Here is a 14387-nt window from a genome sequence, read left to right on the forward strand (position 1 = left end):
GAATCAATTGTAATTTTTTATTGTTATGGAAGATATTTTAGATGTATAAATTTTGTTTGATTCAATTTTTGAAGGATATGAATATGGAAAATAATTGCATGGAAGGTGGAGAAGGTGAAACAAGCCCTGGCTTGAACATTTCAGAAGGTGAAAGCAACGAAAAGTCATCACAAGCTATGAAAGGTAATGAAAAAATAGATTTGGTTCATTCTAGCATTCAAAAACAACTAATTCCTGTGATTGGGATGGAGTTTGAGACAGAAGACTTAGCATTTAAATTTTACAATGCATATGCATACAATATTGGTTTTAGTATTAGAAGAAGTAGCTGTCACAAATTCAAAAGTGGCCAGTTGAGAGACAGGCTTTTTGTTTGCTTCGCTGAAGGTAAGCGTAAAATTGATAAGCGTGTTTCTAATGTGAAATATCATCGTGCTGAGACAAGATGTGGATGCTTAGCAAGGATGAAAATTAGTTGTCATTTGAATGAGAAGTATCGTGTCATAGAATTTGTTTCTGAGCATAACCATGTGACTACAAGTCCGTCTAAGACTCATTTGTTTAGGTCTCATAGGAAGATCACTCTTGCACAAATAGCTGAAGTTGATATGGCTGATAGTTCAGGAATTGCTCCCAAAGCAACTCTTGAATTTTTAAGTAGACAAGCTGGTGGTCGGGAAAGTCTTGGATTTATTCCTGATGATTACAAGAACTACTTACATTCAAAACGAACAAGAGAAATGAAGTTAGGAGATACAGGTGGTGTGTTAGAGTATCTGCAACAAATGCAATTGAATGATCCTAATTTTTTTTATGCTATACAAGTGGATGAAGATGATTTGATCACTAATATTTTTTGGGCTGATACGAGGATGATGGTAGATTATGATTATTTTGGTGATGTAGTATGTTTTGGAGAAGCTGACAAAGAAGAGAAGAACTCAAAAAACAGAATTGCAACATTCAAGCAGTGTTGATTCAATATGTGTTCCTACTACGAAAGTTGTTCCAACACCTCTATCAGAATTTTCACAGGTATTGTATAAATTCGTTATTAATTTCATCTTTTTTTTGTTTATTACCCTGTAGCTTCATTGTATTTTTCTTACTGTATTGGTTGAACCCAAAAAATTGTAGGAACTTGTTGCTGTCAATAATTTAAGCATGGAATTTCCAGTTAGCATGGTCAACTTGTTGCAGGTACTTCATTGCATTTAGTTAAAACTTTTCTTAATCATAATTATTTACTTGATTGAGTATATTTCGCTCTTTTGACATATATATATTGTATGAGTGTAGGCACAATCACCATTGGAAGGAGAATGTGGGTTGTTTAGCTCTCAATTCACAAGTGCCGGGGCCAAGAGTTATAATGTTGAAGTAGATCCACCTTTTTCAATTGACAAGAGTCACCAAGCGTCATAATGTTGAATTTGGGTTGTTCAGCTCTCAATTAACAAGGGTTCCATAATTTGTTACAACTCTGTTTTGATTTAGAACGTTTGTTATGTTTGTCCTGTCTTGGTATTTGAACTTATTCTGATATTTGGCATCTCTGCCCTCTTATGGTGTTGAAGTATTATATTCAATGAAAATATTACTTGCATTTCAAGCCACGAAGGCATTAATCATGCTGCATACTTTCAAATAAGCTCTCTCCATGTCAGAACATGATGAAGAATGCACAATGATGTTAATAATGCAGAACCTCATACAAACTTCATAGAATTTTGGGTCATATAGAAAAGATTTTAGAGGAAAAATAATACATAATGTTTATTGTACAGGATTTCCTTCCCATCACTATGAACCTCAGCAATGGTTGCTTCTCAATGTTCACTTCCTGCCTACCATGCCCACCTTCACTACTTTGACTACCACTAGAACCTTTTTCACCAGAATTTGATCCCTTCTTCTTTGCACCTTTTTCACTAGAACATCATCTGGGCTGTGAGCTTCCTCTTTGTTAACTTTTGGCCTGTAGTGGTTCATGTAATAGTATTGACATGAAGCTATACCTAAGTGCTGTCCCTCAATATCAATATCCAGGTATACTCTGTGGGTAATTTCAGGTACCTCTTCTAGTTTCTCTTCCTCCTACAAATCAAGTTAGAGACTCTAATCAATTTTTTTTGTAGATACTGATTTTAGATGCAGGGCACTGTACTCTTACAGAAGTTGCAAGCATCATTACTCAAAGAATAAACCACTTCAAATAGAAGCCAAATGTCAACCACCAAAGATCCCCCACTACCCACACCCACCTACACTTACATTCTCGTATCTATTTTAAGCAAACCTGCACATTGTATCTGGAAATTACAGATCACACATTGGGCTAGAGAACAGAACCCACAACTAGTAATAATGTTTCAAGAAACAAAATGCTTAAATCTGAAATGTATTATGACAACGAAAATAGCTAGACTCATAGACATGAGCTACATAGGCAAGCACTCTAGATATATAACATAATAATAACATTTACACAGTTTGACCAACATACAAGGCTCCATTCATAAGCAGTTGTTCAACATTAAGGACAGCATCCCCATCTAATCACCACTCTTAACCATTTCACCATTTAACAAATTCCAAATTATTAGTACCCAATAAAGCATTCATTAAATAGTGTATCTGTGGACACCCAATAAAGCATTCATCCCTACGTATATAAGGGTGATTAGCTTTTGATACACACCCCAAAAACATCTCTGGACACCCAAAAATTCCCAGAATTGCCTTTGTAGCCAAGTGTCCAGAGACATAGCTTGAAAATATGATCAATTTAAAAGGCAGGATGGGAATTAACTTCCAATGAACCAAAATGCTGGAGGTATGCTTCAGTGATCAACCTTCTTCCTTCTCTTTTTCTGAAAAAAAGTATTGAAACCAAATGAATTGCATAATGGGTATATAAGTATAGCAAATTAATCGTTTAAAAGCTTCTTGTGCGATGGCTCTAACACCAGCAACCAAAAAGGGGGAAAAAATTATGAAGTAGAGCCTGGCTTACCTCACGAACCAGTGGTCAACGAGTGAAATATATGCAGGGGCTGAGTTTTGATAATTATATACCCATTACGCAATTCATTTGATAATTATATACCCAAGATGAAGCGGCTGAGTTTTGCATACGATGCTCAAAAACCAGCAATCAAAAAAGAAAAGAAAAAAACATGAAGAGCATAGCGTGCTTACCTGATGAACCAGCAGCCGATGAGTGAACTAGAAAAACAAATCATATGCAGGGGCTGAGTTTTGTAGAGCGGAGAAGATGAAGTGGCTGAGTTTTGCAGTGCAGAGAAGACGTAGGGGTTGAAGTGTAGCGTAGAAGATGAAGAGGCCTGCAAAATGTTTTTGTCAAACGTGTATTCTAATATAATATATTTTAATTGTTTTAAATAAAGAAAAAAAAAACTAAAAGAGAGTTAACAGAGTTAAACTCCTGTTAAGTTGTGTGCCACATGTCACAAAACTAAGGAGGAAACATGGGGGCACAGGAACTTTGGTAACAGGAAAACCGGACTCCCCTTAATTAGGTATACACGCCAAATGTTAAGTTCATAGAACCTATATTTCAAAATGATGGGAGGAGGGAACATCTAGTATATATTTTGTTGTCTGCATGAGGGCATAAATTCCGCATGGGGTTCACGTCGAAAACAACAGTTTTGGAAGCACTCCACCTCAAAATCAAGATCAGAATCATGAATCAAAGAAGAAGACCATCAAACCATGAGATGTGGTGTTGTGATAGCTCACTTCATTCCTTAACCATGAGGTTGGGGGTTCGATCCCCACCCATGGGAATGGAGCGCATTTTGTGGCCAGCCGTTTACCTCCATTGGGAGAGCTCCCACGACGAAAGGGATTAGTCACTATTATCGGCGGTGGATACCCTTGGGTTTCACCTATAAAAAAAAAGGAGACCATCAACGACGGTTGCCTGTTCAATTGTATATTTCCCTACGAGCATGTATGCACATGTTACATGTAACAACATAACATGTGTTTTGAAGATATATATCATAATATTTGTCCTGTTTTGGGGTTCATTAGATTCATTTACTTACCACAAAAGAACAAGGGAAAAAAATTAAAAAAGCAGCTGGAAGGCAATAACTGCAACATGTTTATTAACCCGCACTACACACACACACACAATTGTGGGTGGGTAACAATTTTCTGCTTTGTTTAAGCAGAGCCAAAATGGTCAATTCAAAGCTCGGATAGGAATGTGTGTTGTGTGGTGGGAGATTGGCCACTACACTCAGATTCATCTTCTTCTTCTTCTTTTGTTGGCCGTACAAACTTTTATGATAATTTGGGTTTGTTTAATGTTGTCGAGGGCAGCTGCTGACTAGCCTTTCTGATTCCGGATGCTTCTTCTCTGGGACCAAATCTGCAAATCCTACACTTGGACTCAAGACTGCCCTACCCACTGACTCTGTGCTTTGGTTATGCACTCCACGTGTCGCCAACAGCAGCTCATTTTCATGCCTTTATTATTGTTTTTAGCCTCATCATCTCCGATGGGAGAAACACTTACATGAAACAGAAATAACACTATTTCGCTATTTTCGGCCAATCACAGTATGTTACGTGTGATAATTTTTTCACGTGACAGACTATGATTGGCCAAAATAGCAAAACAGTGCTATCTCTGTTTCATACAAGTTTTTTTCCTCCAAAGGAAATGTCAAATATCAAATATTAAAATTGAAATTAATGACTTACGTGGCAATTTAACATATAATATAATTTTACAATCCACCTAATATATGTCAAATTAAAATATTATTTTATTACATATTGTTTATTAATTTATTGCAATATAATCACATTAATTGAAAAATAATAATAAAATAATGATATAATATCACAAAGTCAAACGACCACAAATAAAAGTAAGGGAGAGAAATGTTATTCCACGTAGGATTTAACATTTCCGTTGGAGTAAGTCTCAACTATTTTTTCTACCTACTAAAAGTGCTACGTTAGATTAACATCTCCATTGAGAGAAAGACTTCCATGAAATGGGGATAACACTATTTTGCTATCCCTTGCCAATTATGCTATGACACGTATCATAACACTTCCACATAATATAATATTATTGACTAGAAATAGCAAAAAATTGATATTTTGCAATTAAGTTTTTCTCCTCCCTTAGAGATGAGCTCTTTTGATGTTTTACTTGGAAAGTGACATCATCCGTCCTCATCTCTGAAGGCAGGGTACAATTGAAAATTACAAGTTGGGCCGAATCTAAATTGGGCAATGAAACATGTTGGGGGAGGCTGATTGGAAATTGAAGATGGCTTTAACCCTTTATCATCTTGGCCCAGCATTTAACCCCATTTAACCTCACCTGATAATGTACGCCTTATGCAAGTGGTGATTGAGGTCACATTTGGCGGAAATGCTATAATGAGGGGTTGTGGGTGGGATTAAAATAGTATGGCGATGGATGCAATGCAAGTAATCCAACCGTAGCATATATGTATCTATGTATATAATGTTATCTTGTTAGTATGTTATTTTGTTTAGACTAATCAATAGGTAAACAGTTTTCTCACTTCCATTTTATCCATTTATACCTCTCTAATTCCCAAGGGACAAAACGAAAGTGAGAAAATCACTAGTCAATTGTTAAATCTAACTCACATATCGAAACAAGAATTCACCTACTTATCGTGGAACACATATCAGAAATATTATCGTTTTTTGGGGAGGGGGATATTTTGGAACACAAACGTGTCTCTAAAATTTCAATCAAAATTTCCAAGGTTTTCTTACAATTTTCATAGTTTTTATTCAATTTTTATCAATATCGATAATTTCCCAACATTTCTGTGTTTTTGGACCCATGATATTTCCAAAACCCTAGATATTTTAGATCTTGGATATCACACACCTGTCGGCAGTGACATGATTTCCATTGTGTTCTCTATGAGACGATAAAAATGTCGATACAGTTTCAATTCAAGTGCAGAGCAGGCCATCAATTCAATTCAATTCAATCGCCCTCTGGTCCTAAAACCATTCACTAAAAGCAAGATATTCCTATAGACTACGCGTGGGAAAGGACCAAGTGTTCTTTGATCATTTTGTGGAGAGATTCAGAGAGTACATAAAAAAAGACCCTTCCCTTAATTTAATTCAAAAATTCATCCATGCGCAATATAAGGGCTTCCAAAGTTGTTTTTATATATAAATAAATCAGAACTTGGAAGGCGATAACCTATCCAGCAAGATGTCTACTGTGCAAAGATCCACTGGCAACTAATAAACAACTGTGAGACTGTGACACTTTGATTTCATCATATTTACCAGACCCCACCACCACATACTTTAAATAAATAAACTATTTAACAAATTAAAACCTCTTTTTAAGTCTTTAATCTGCAAAGAGAGAAAGACTCCTTCCTTTGCCAACCAAATAAACACAACCCAATTGCTAACAAAACATATAAAACATATTTATGCATTTACCTTGATTTCAAGAGCAGATTGAGCCGACGCTAGCATCCAATAGTTCATCTATCAAGCAATATACAAGTTGCTCTCATCCAAAGGCACCCAATATAATTGGGGCCTATAGCCAATGCTGCGTTGCACAAGCGCGCGCGCACACACACACACACACAAGGAAGACACGTGGATGCCTCCTCCCCCAGCAAAGTCTCACAGCACACTAAGAAATTATTAAAGATGATGAGGGCTCTCTGCTTTGCTCAAAGTATTAAAGGGAGAGTGACACTAAACAAACAATAAGCCCTGCATTACTTGGCCAACCTAATAGCTCCCCCATTGGTGAAGGAGAGCCATTATAATGGCCTATGAGGAAGTGTTAAAAAATTAATCTAGGAAAAAGACCACCAATTGGTAGTCTGGCCAACAGGGATGCATCAAAGAGGACCTCTTCTTTCAAAAGAGAAAAAATAAAAACACAGAAAGTAGGCAGTCTTTGCGGCAAAATAAATATTATATATATATATTCCATGTTCCAGTTTCTTCTAAGGCTATTCTAGCACAACTTGCAGACCACCCTTCACCCTTCACCCTTGAAGGAGGATCTCTTACACTTAGAATAAAACCCAAAAAGGCAACCAAAGTGGAATGCTTTGTTAACTATTGATGCTTTAACAATATCCTAAATATTTCCTAAACTCCACCTACACAGCCTTAATTAGTTATATTATGGTGTAGAGAGCATCTTTTTTTTCTTTCCACTAATGGCAAGGTGTCCAACAAGAATATGCCATCTTTCCATACCAATAATAGAAAATGGGGGAGGGCCTACGGATGAATTAAACAACCTTGACAAGGGAAAGGAGAGGAGGTTGTTCAATAATTAAACATGATGAGGCATTCTAAGATTCTCTACGTATTATTCCTGTTGGCAACTTGGCACCGCCCTATCAATTCCTGAACAGAGAGCTCTCTTTCAACAAAAACTTTTTATCAATCAATCTACCAGGCTTGCCGACAGGGTTCGTCTTTGGCTAAACAGCAAACTATAGCTTGGTTAATATGCTTGGTTCAGATGTTAGTTCATCTCCATCAGTAATGACTTATGCTGAGACAACTTCAAGGCAACAAAATACATTCCAAAGAAGGGGAACAAACCAGAAAAAAGGAAAAATGAATGCTTGGATCACTTGCTATGACAAGAAAATAAAGCTCACTCACCAAGTCTAAAGAGTGGTGTTAGGTTTACAAAGAGTTTTATAACGAGTCTAACAAAAACTTAACATTTTCCAAGTCTAAAACATTGCAGGAGAAATGCAAACTTATGAGTACAAACACCATCAAAGTTTCAATAAAGAAAAATCTCAAACTAAGAAAAATCATTACATTGATGATTGTGATTAATTTGAGCGTCAATGTTGATGCATGAAAATCTGATCATTACTAAAACAGGAAAAATCTGATATTTACTAAAAGACGAAATAATCTGCGTTGCCTAAAAAATTGTTCTAGCACTGACCAGACCAAGAGCCAAAAGAAAGAAAGGGAGCACCCCACCAGAATAAAGTAGGCCTCAACAGTTTAGCCACTGCTTTATTTCTTTCCAAGGATTGTGCATTACTACTTTTCAAGACACGGTCTCCTGTACTAGATATGCTATGAAAAATCTTAGGCCAAGTAGGAGATATTAGCTCTGTCCCAATGTAGTCAACTTAACATATTCACAGATCAGAAATTGATATTCTACCAACAATTTAGCTTCCAGGGGTTGGTCTTCTAAATAATGAAGGAGGTTGAGAAATAAATGGTAAGAAAACAACAAGGACCTTATACTACATCATATTTCCATGGAAGTGTGACATCTATAGGCAAAATGGTCAAAGGGAACATGCTGGTATGTCCATGTGCCGGAGTAAAACATGACACACATACCCTCTTGAAGGAGGGTCAGACTAAATAATGGCCTTCAGATAACATCTTTGACCAATACTCTACTTATTTTTAACAACTCAACATACAAATTAAAAATTCACCACTTGTGAGTGGAGACTTGTGTTTGCGTGCTCCCAATCATGGAGAAATACCTGGCTTGGTGTGATGGTCACACTACTGTACATAGTAGTGTTACTAATCCACAATATGGTGGATGACAATGTTGATATTTTATGAACCTAGAGTATAGCATCACACGGCTGTGTGATCCTCGCACCAAAAAATTACTCACAAACACAAACATGGATGAGAACATGTTCATCTGTGCAGTCCTAAGTACCTTCTAAAAGAATAATAAGAGATCTTTTCTACATGTTTATTTTCTTATCGGAAAAATTTTCTGATAGACATTTCAGAAATCATACACACAAATGAACATTTCAGTTTGAATGGTTACTATGAATATGGAAAAGTCTATTACAGTTTTATCTGACATAAATTCAAGAAGACAGCTCTCTTGGTCTAGTAGTACGTATGTTCTAAATGTTGGAAGAGGTAGCAAGTTTGAAACCCTCCCACCTCCATTAATCAGAAAAAAAGAAAAAAAAAGAAAAAAAAAAAGAAGGAAGAATAATGAACCCCATTAATTTCCAATTTCAACTACAGTCGTATACTTGGAATCCACTTAGATCTAGCATGAGTAAGATACGCTCATCATAAGAATGCTTTAGGTACTTAATAAAGCTGTTATTATAATTATTAGTTTCAGGCTAATAATTGATCAATTAGTGGAAATCCAAAATGTCATAACATTATGTTAGCTCCAGAAAATTCAATTACAGTTGTTTATATTATAAATGCTCAGATCATTATGAAATGAATTTCTCTATGAGAGAGGCTACTCTGCATTCCCCATGTTTCCCTCCACTTTTCTGCATGCGTGAACCTAAAAACAGGATTTGAAGCACCAAACAATAACTTGACCAATATAGATCTCTTCTTCCCTTATTAACTCTGGAGTGAAACATTAACACAAGATAAACCAAAGAGATCTTCCTGAAAAATGGCCGGAATCCAACTAATCTAAAGACAAAATAGCCACGTTTGTTAAAAGTTTGAACAACCAACTTTTAGCAATCTCGGACTAAAATAACCCTGATTACCAAAGAGTCTAAGAATCCCACCATCTCTTAAAGGACCAAACCACAACCCAACTTATCTCCTCGTTCATCTCTGGTCTTCAAAAAAGAAGGGGGAATAAAAAAAAAGACATCATTCACAAACTGCTTCAGAGCTTTTTGCTGGACAGATCGCCAGAGAGAGTAGAGACCAGAGGAAACTCCAACAACACCGTTCACTTTGGTGATGTTTCCACTAGTTCTGTCACCGCTACAGTAATGACAAAAACATAGAGAGATGGAGGGAGGAGAAGGCAGCTGATAGAGGAAAATTCATTATAGTTGAAAGACCCCTTTTTTTCATAGAACCTCAACTCAAATTTTTAGACACAGATTGTGAGTTGAGGACTTTGGGCGCACATTCCAAAGATTGAGGAATACTTTTCTTCTTTTGTCTTTCGCGTGTAGGTTATGAGATTAAGGGTATTCAGGTATCTTTCAGTGAAGTTGGCCACAATTAAATCCTTTCAGAAAGTTGGCTACAATTATATCTTTTTAGAAAGCTGGCTAGTTTCCATTATGCCACTTAGAAAGTGGTTTAAAATATGATAATACAAGAAAACATTCTAGACCGAACCCCCAGACATATTATACCACCAAAAAATGATAAATTCTGGGAAAACCTCTAAAGAGTACTGAAGAGCAAGGCAATAAGTAGCTCGATGGGAACATACGCAAACCAACCAACACAGATCACTATCCATTATTTTGTAAGAGAACAAGCAATTAACTCATATAAAAATGATATTCCTAATTAGAATAGCAACACAGAAAAATTTATGGTCAAAATCAACATGTAGTTAGCATACCACATGATTTACTTGAATTACTACAACTCAACCAGATGAGTATCTTAAAGAAAATATTAACCTTCAACCAAATGCACTGGAAGGGTTACTTCAGTCATAAGATATATAAAGCTTATCTTGGGGGTGGTGGTGGTGGCATGTTGGATTTCGCCATTCCAACCCATGCAACAATGCCAACTGCAAGGATAACCCATCCAAATATGTCATACTTCAGATCACTGCTCTTCTTGGTCTTGGTCTGGAATAAAACAAACAATTTAATTAGAAATTCCTCCTACGAATACAAAATGAAGCTTTCTATCATCTAAACAATGAAAAGCTTAAACTATCCTAAAGAAACATATACTTATGTACCCATATTTGCACATAAACAGGACTTCAAATTAGTTCAAAATATGGAAAAGATTCTACAAGTAATCGAAGGTCAGTACAAAAACTAGTATTCATTGTAATCTAGTGCACTTGTGCATTTATCTATATATTCCCTTTGTGGGGGTGGGGGTGGGGGTCGGGGTACTTCACACTTTGGACAACCTCTTACTTTAGATCCTAACCGCCACATCTTACTCAAATTAGAAAGCTATATTCCATGATCCACAATTCTTATCCTTCTTTTATTGTAGCTGTAACCAAACAACACCAATGAATTAACCAAAAAATAAAAATTCCAACTACAGTTTTGGATATGTATGACTTCTCAACCAATCGTGACAAGGCAAATCAAGTTGTAATTTGATACTACAAAAGAGTAATTTACTTATCAAATCAAACTTATAAAATGGGGCAGCAGTGTCAGCCCATAGGCATTATTGCATCAGCATCGTTAGGTCCTTATGATTTACAAAATTATCAGATAACTATTACTTCAATCATTAATTTGTGCTAAGGATGTAGACTTCAAAAACTCCATATCATATACAATCAGGTACATGTTTTAACCTTTAAATAGAATTGGAAAGGTAACTGAGCATGCGGGTCCCTACTTAATTATATAACCAAATAATATGTTGAATGGATAACATAAGAGAAAGTTGTTAAACATCTCAATCCAATACAATGTAATTTAATGTCGATAAGAATTACAAACAGCCAGCTGACAACCAATACAGGAACATTTGTGGCCAAGGAAACAACAAAGAAACACACTGGAACAGGATGCACTTAGAATAAAGTAATAATTTGAGAGTCTAACCTTTGTACTGGATGATGGAGCAGCAGGTCCCCCACCCAGAATTTGCTGACCCATCCCTTGCTTATGGATCTCCATATGTAATTCAGGTGCCTAGGAAGACATGAACAACAATTACCTATGTTGCACTTGTAAAGTAGAATCAAACTAATATAATTACATAGGTATTAAACCAACTCCAAAGTAAGCAAATTTTTCGATCCTAAGCTGGACAGTAGGAAGGCCTAGCCTTTACAGAACAAGATTGCTTCTTATTACAAACAACAGCCACATGCCATGGTCCTATAAATGATAATGCCCTTCAACACTCGCCCTCTTACCTTCACCACAGTTAGTCAGGACTTCAATCCTTCCCGACCTATTATCCAGCTCATATGGGATGAGGTAACTTGGGTCCACAGACCCAGGGCTGTTTGTGCTTTGTTTGGTTCTTTAAGCCTTTGTCCCCATGGTACCAAAAATCATGTTATAAAAGAAAACCTCTTGAGCCCACCAATACCTATACCCAACTATATAATAATGTATGGCTGCAATTTAGGATCTGTACCCTTCGATCTGAAGGTTGCCATAGCCCAGGCAATACCAGTTCTGAATTTGCTTCACCTTTTAACTTTATTACTTATGAACTTCCTCATCCCATTGTATTACATCCTAGGCCTCTGAACTAAAGTTAATTCGAACATTCCAATCAACCACATTAAAAAAACTCAGTTCTAGTCAATAGCTAAGATTGGCAAGAGAACTCCTGGGTCGAATCTACAAAAAATTTCATAATACAATAACATATCACTAACAGAATAGCTTTCCAAGGGAAATAACAGTAAAAATACCTTAGATGTGACTTCTAAGGACTTCTGATAAAGCTCGTTACCAGGATCCTGCAAAATCAAACCCACTGTTAATCCTCTCTTCAATTCTAGGATATTCAAATACAACAAATATTGAGAATTCAGATAGGCAAAAAATAACCTCATCCGCAGCCTTTTGGAAAAATTCAGACGCCTTATCAAAATAAGGCCTTGCCTCGTCGAGGTCAGGGGTCAGAAATGCGAAAGAGGTGTGGGCATTTCCTAGGCACCATAGTGCATCATGCTTCGCGGGGTTTATTTGCAAAGCCTCCTCCAACTTCGAAATCGAATCTAAACAAATTTCGTGTTCAATTGCATTCTTATTACAGAAATTAAATTCCAATTAAAAATTAAAATAAAACACTAACACAGCTTCTAATTAGGGTTTAAAGAAGCAACAAAAAAATTGATCAAAATTACCATTAATCATGCCCTTCGAATCTGCAAGGCTTTGAAACTGCGATAGTTCGAGCAACGCTCCTCCCCATTTAGTTAAATTCTGCACCAAAATAACAACCGGGTGAGTTTACCATTAAGCAGATGTAAATTGAAAATCACTGAAAAACGAAAGCAGATAAGAACAGGGAAAGAGAGAGAGAGAGAGAGAGAGAGGCACGAACATCGGCATCGAGAGGGTTCTTGGCGTAGTTAACTTCGGCAGTTTTGCGAGTGTGCTCGAAGAGCAAAAGGCGATCGAAGTCGTCCTGAGAGAATTGCATGGCTTTGGATTCAGGTGAGTGACGGCGATTTTGGGGCCAAAGGGGTTTGTGGCTCACTGTCTGGAACTTATTAGGGTTTGCAGTTTTTGTTTTTGGTTTTTGTTTTTTTGTAGGGGCAGGCAGACAAGTAGAAAACTTCACCTTGCGCGACACACCACGGCAATGCCTATAACCGCCTTCTTAGGATTTTCGCGGTTCACACGTGTGCAATCTGTCACTCGCCCGCGCGGTCCCGGGTCCAATTTTCTTCCTTGTTTAGAAACTTTCGGAGATTTATGAACAAAAATTCTTTTGTTTTTTTTTTCTTATAAGGATTATTTTTTTATTTTCAGGATTTGAACAAAAATATCATTAAACTTATGGTGTGTTTACTAATTAGGAATTGAAATTTTCATTAGGAATTAAATTCTACTTATGGAGGATTCCTGCCTTTATTTTACATTAAGGAATTAAAAAGTCAGTAGGAATTCCTAATTTTGGAGAAATTCAATTCTTGGGTGAGAGTTGATATTCTAATTCCTGGATAACTAACTCATTATGAATTCATTTTTTTATATCCATTATATCCTCACACAATTTTAAAAATTCCAAATTTTACATCTACTTTAACTCTACAACGAGGATATTTTAGTAATTAGTACCACTCCTGCCCCAATTTCATATGGTTTAGTAAATAACTTCAATATGAATCCATAATCTAACTCTCCTCAATCCATATGGTTTAGTAAACAATTTCAATAGGAATTCGGAATCTAATTCTCCTCAATCCAACTTCTCCTTAATTCAATTCCTCATATGGTGTGTTTATTAATCAACAATTGGAATTCGAATAAGGAATTGAATTTTACCTACAGAGGATTCCTGCCTTTATTTCACATCAAGGAAGAAAAAAGTAAGTGTGGCCACACAAAATTAGGAATTGAATTCTTGGGTGAGAGGTGATATTCTAATTCATGGATAACTAACCCATTAGGAAATCATATTTTTTACCCATTATATCCTCACACAATTTTTTAAAATTTCAAATTTGCCATCTACTTTAACCCAACAATGAGGACATTTTAGTAATTAGCACCACTCATACCCCAATTCCATATGGTTTAGTAAACAACTTCAATAGGAATTCGGAGTCTAACTCTTCTAAATTCATATGGTTTAGTAAACAACTTCAATAGGAATCCGGAATCTAATTCTCCTTAATCCAACTTCTCTTCAATTCAATTCCTCATAATCCG

The 14387-nt window shown here is 36.3% G+C and overlaps 1 protein-coding gene and 2 long non-coding RNA genes across 3 annotated transcripts; 1 reads left to right on the top strand and 2 right to left on the bottom strand.

Annotated features, from left to right (window-relative positions):
• The first annotated feature begins 909 nt into the window (after positions 1–909).
• LOC148297756 (uncharacterized) lies at positions 910–1534 on the top strand. The gene is made up of 3 exons (XR_015836688.1): positions 910–1035; positions 1138–1200; positions 1300–1534. It is a non-coding gene; the product is annotated as an uncharacterized LOC148297756 (long non-coding RNA).
• A 147-nt stretch (positions 1535–1681) lies between these two features.
• On the bottom strand, positions 1682–3359 carry LOC110772002 (uncharacterized). The gene is made up of 3 exons (XR_002528965.2): positions 3202–3359; positions 2702–2873; positions 1682–2097 (listed from the first exon to the last, which is right to left on the bottom strand). It is a non-coding gene; the product is annotated as an uncharacterized LOC110772002 (long non-coding RNA).
• Positions 3360–10313: 6954 nt separating this feature from the next.
• Positions 10314–13298, bottom strand: LOC110769814 (mitochondrial import receptor subunit TOM20). The gene is made up of 6 exons (XM_021973858.2): positions 13054–13298; positions 12854–12932; positions 12555–12724; positions 12416–12463; positions 11589–11678; positions 10314–10634 (listed from the first exon to the last, which is right to left on the bottom strand). Exons 1-6 carry the CDS (start codon positions 13150–13152, stop codon positions 10509–10511), a joined length of 612 nt encoding a protein of 203 aa, XP_021829550.1. The 5' UTR covers positions 13153–13298; the 3' UTR covers positions 10314–10508.
• Between the last annotated feature and the right edge of the window lie 1089 nt (positions 13299–14387).

The sequence above is a fragment of the Prunus avium genome, chromosome 1, assembly GCF_965620075.1.
Source record: "Prunus avium chromosome 1, drPruAviu1.hap1.1, whole genome shotgun sequence".
In the NCBI taxonomy this organism is placed as follows: domain Eukaryota; kingdom Viridiplantae; phylum Streptophyta; class Magnoliopsida; order Rosales; family Rosaceae; genus Prunus; species Prunus avium.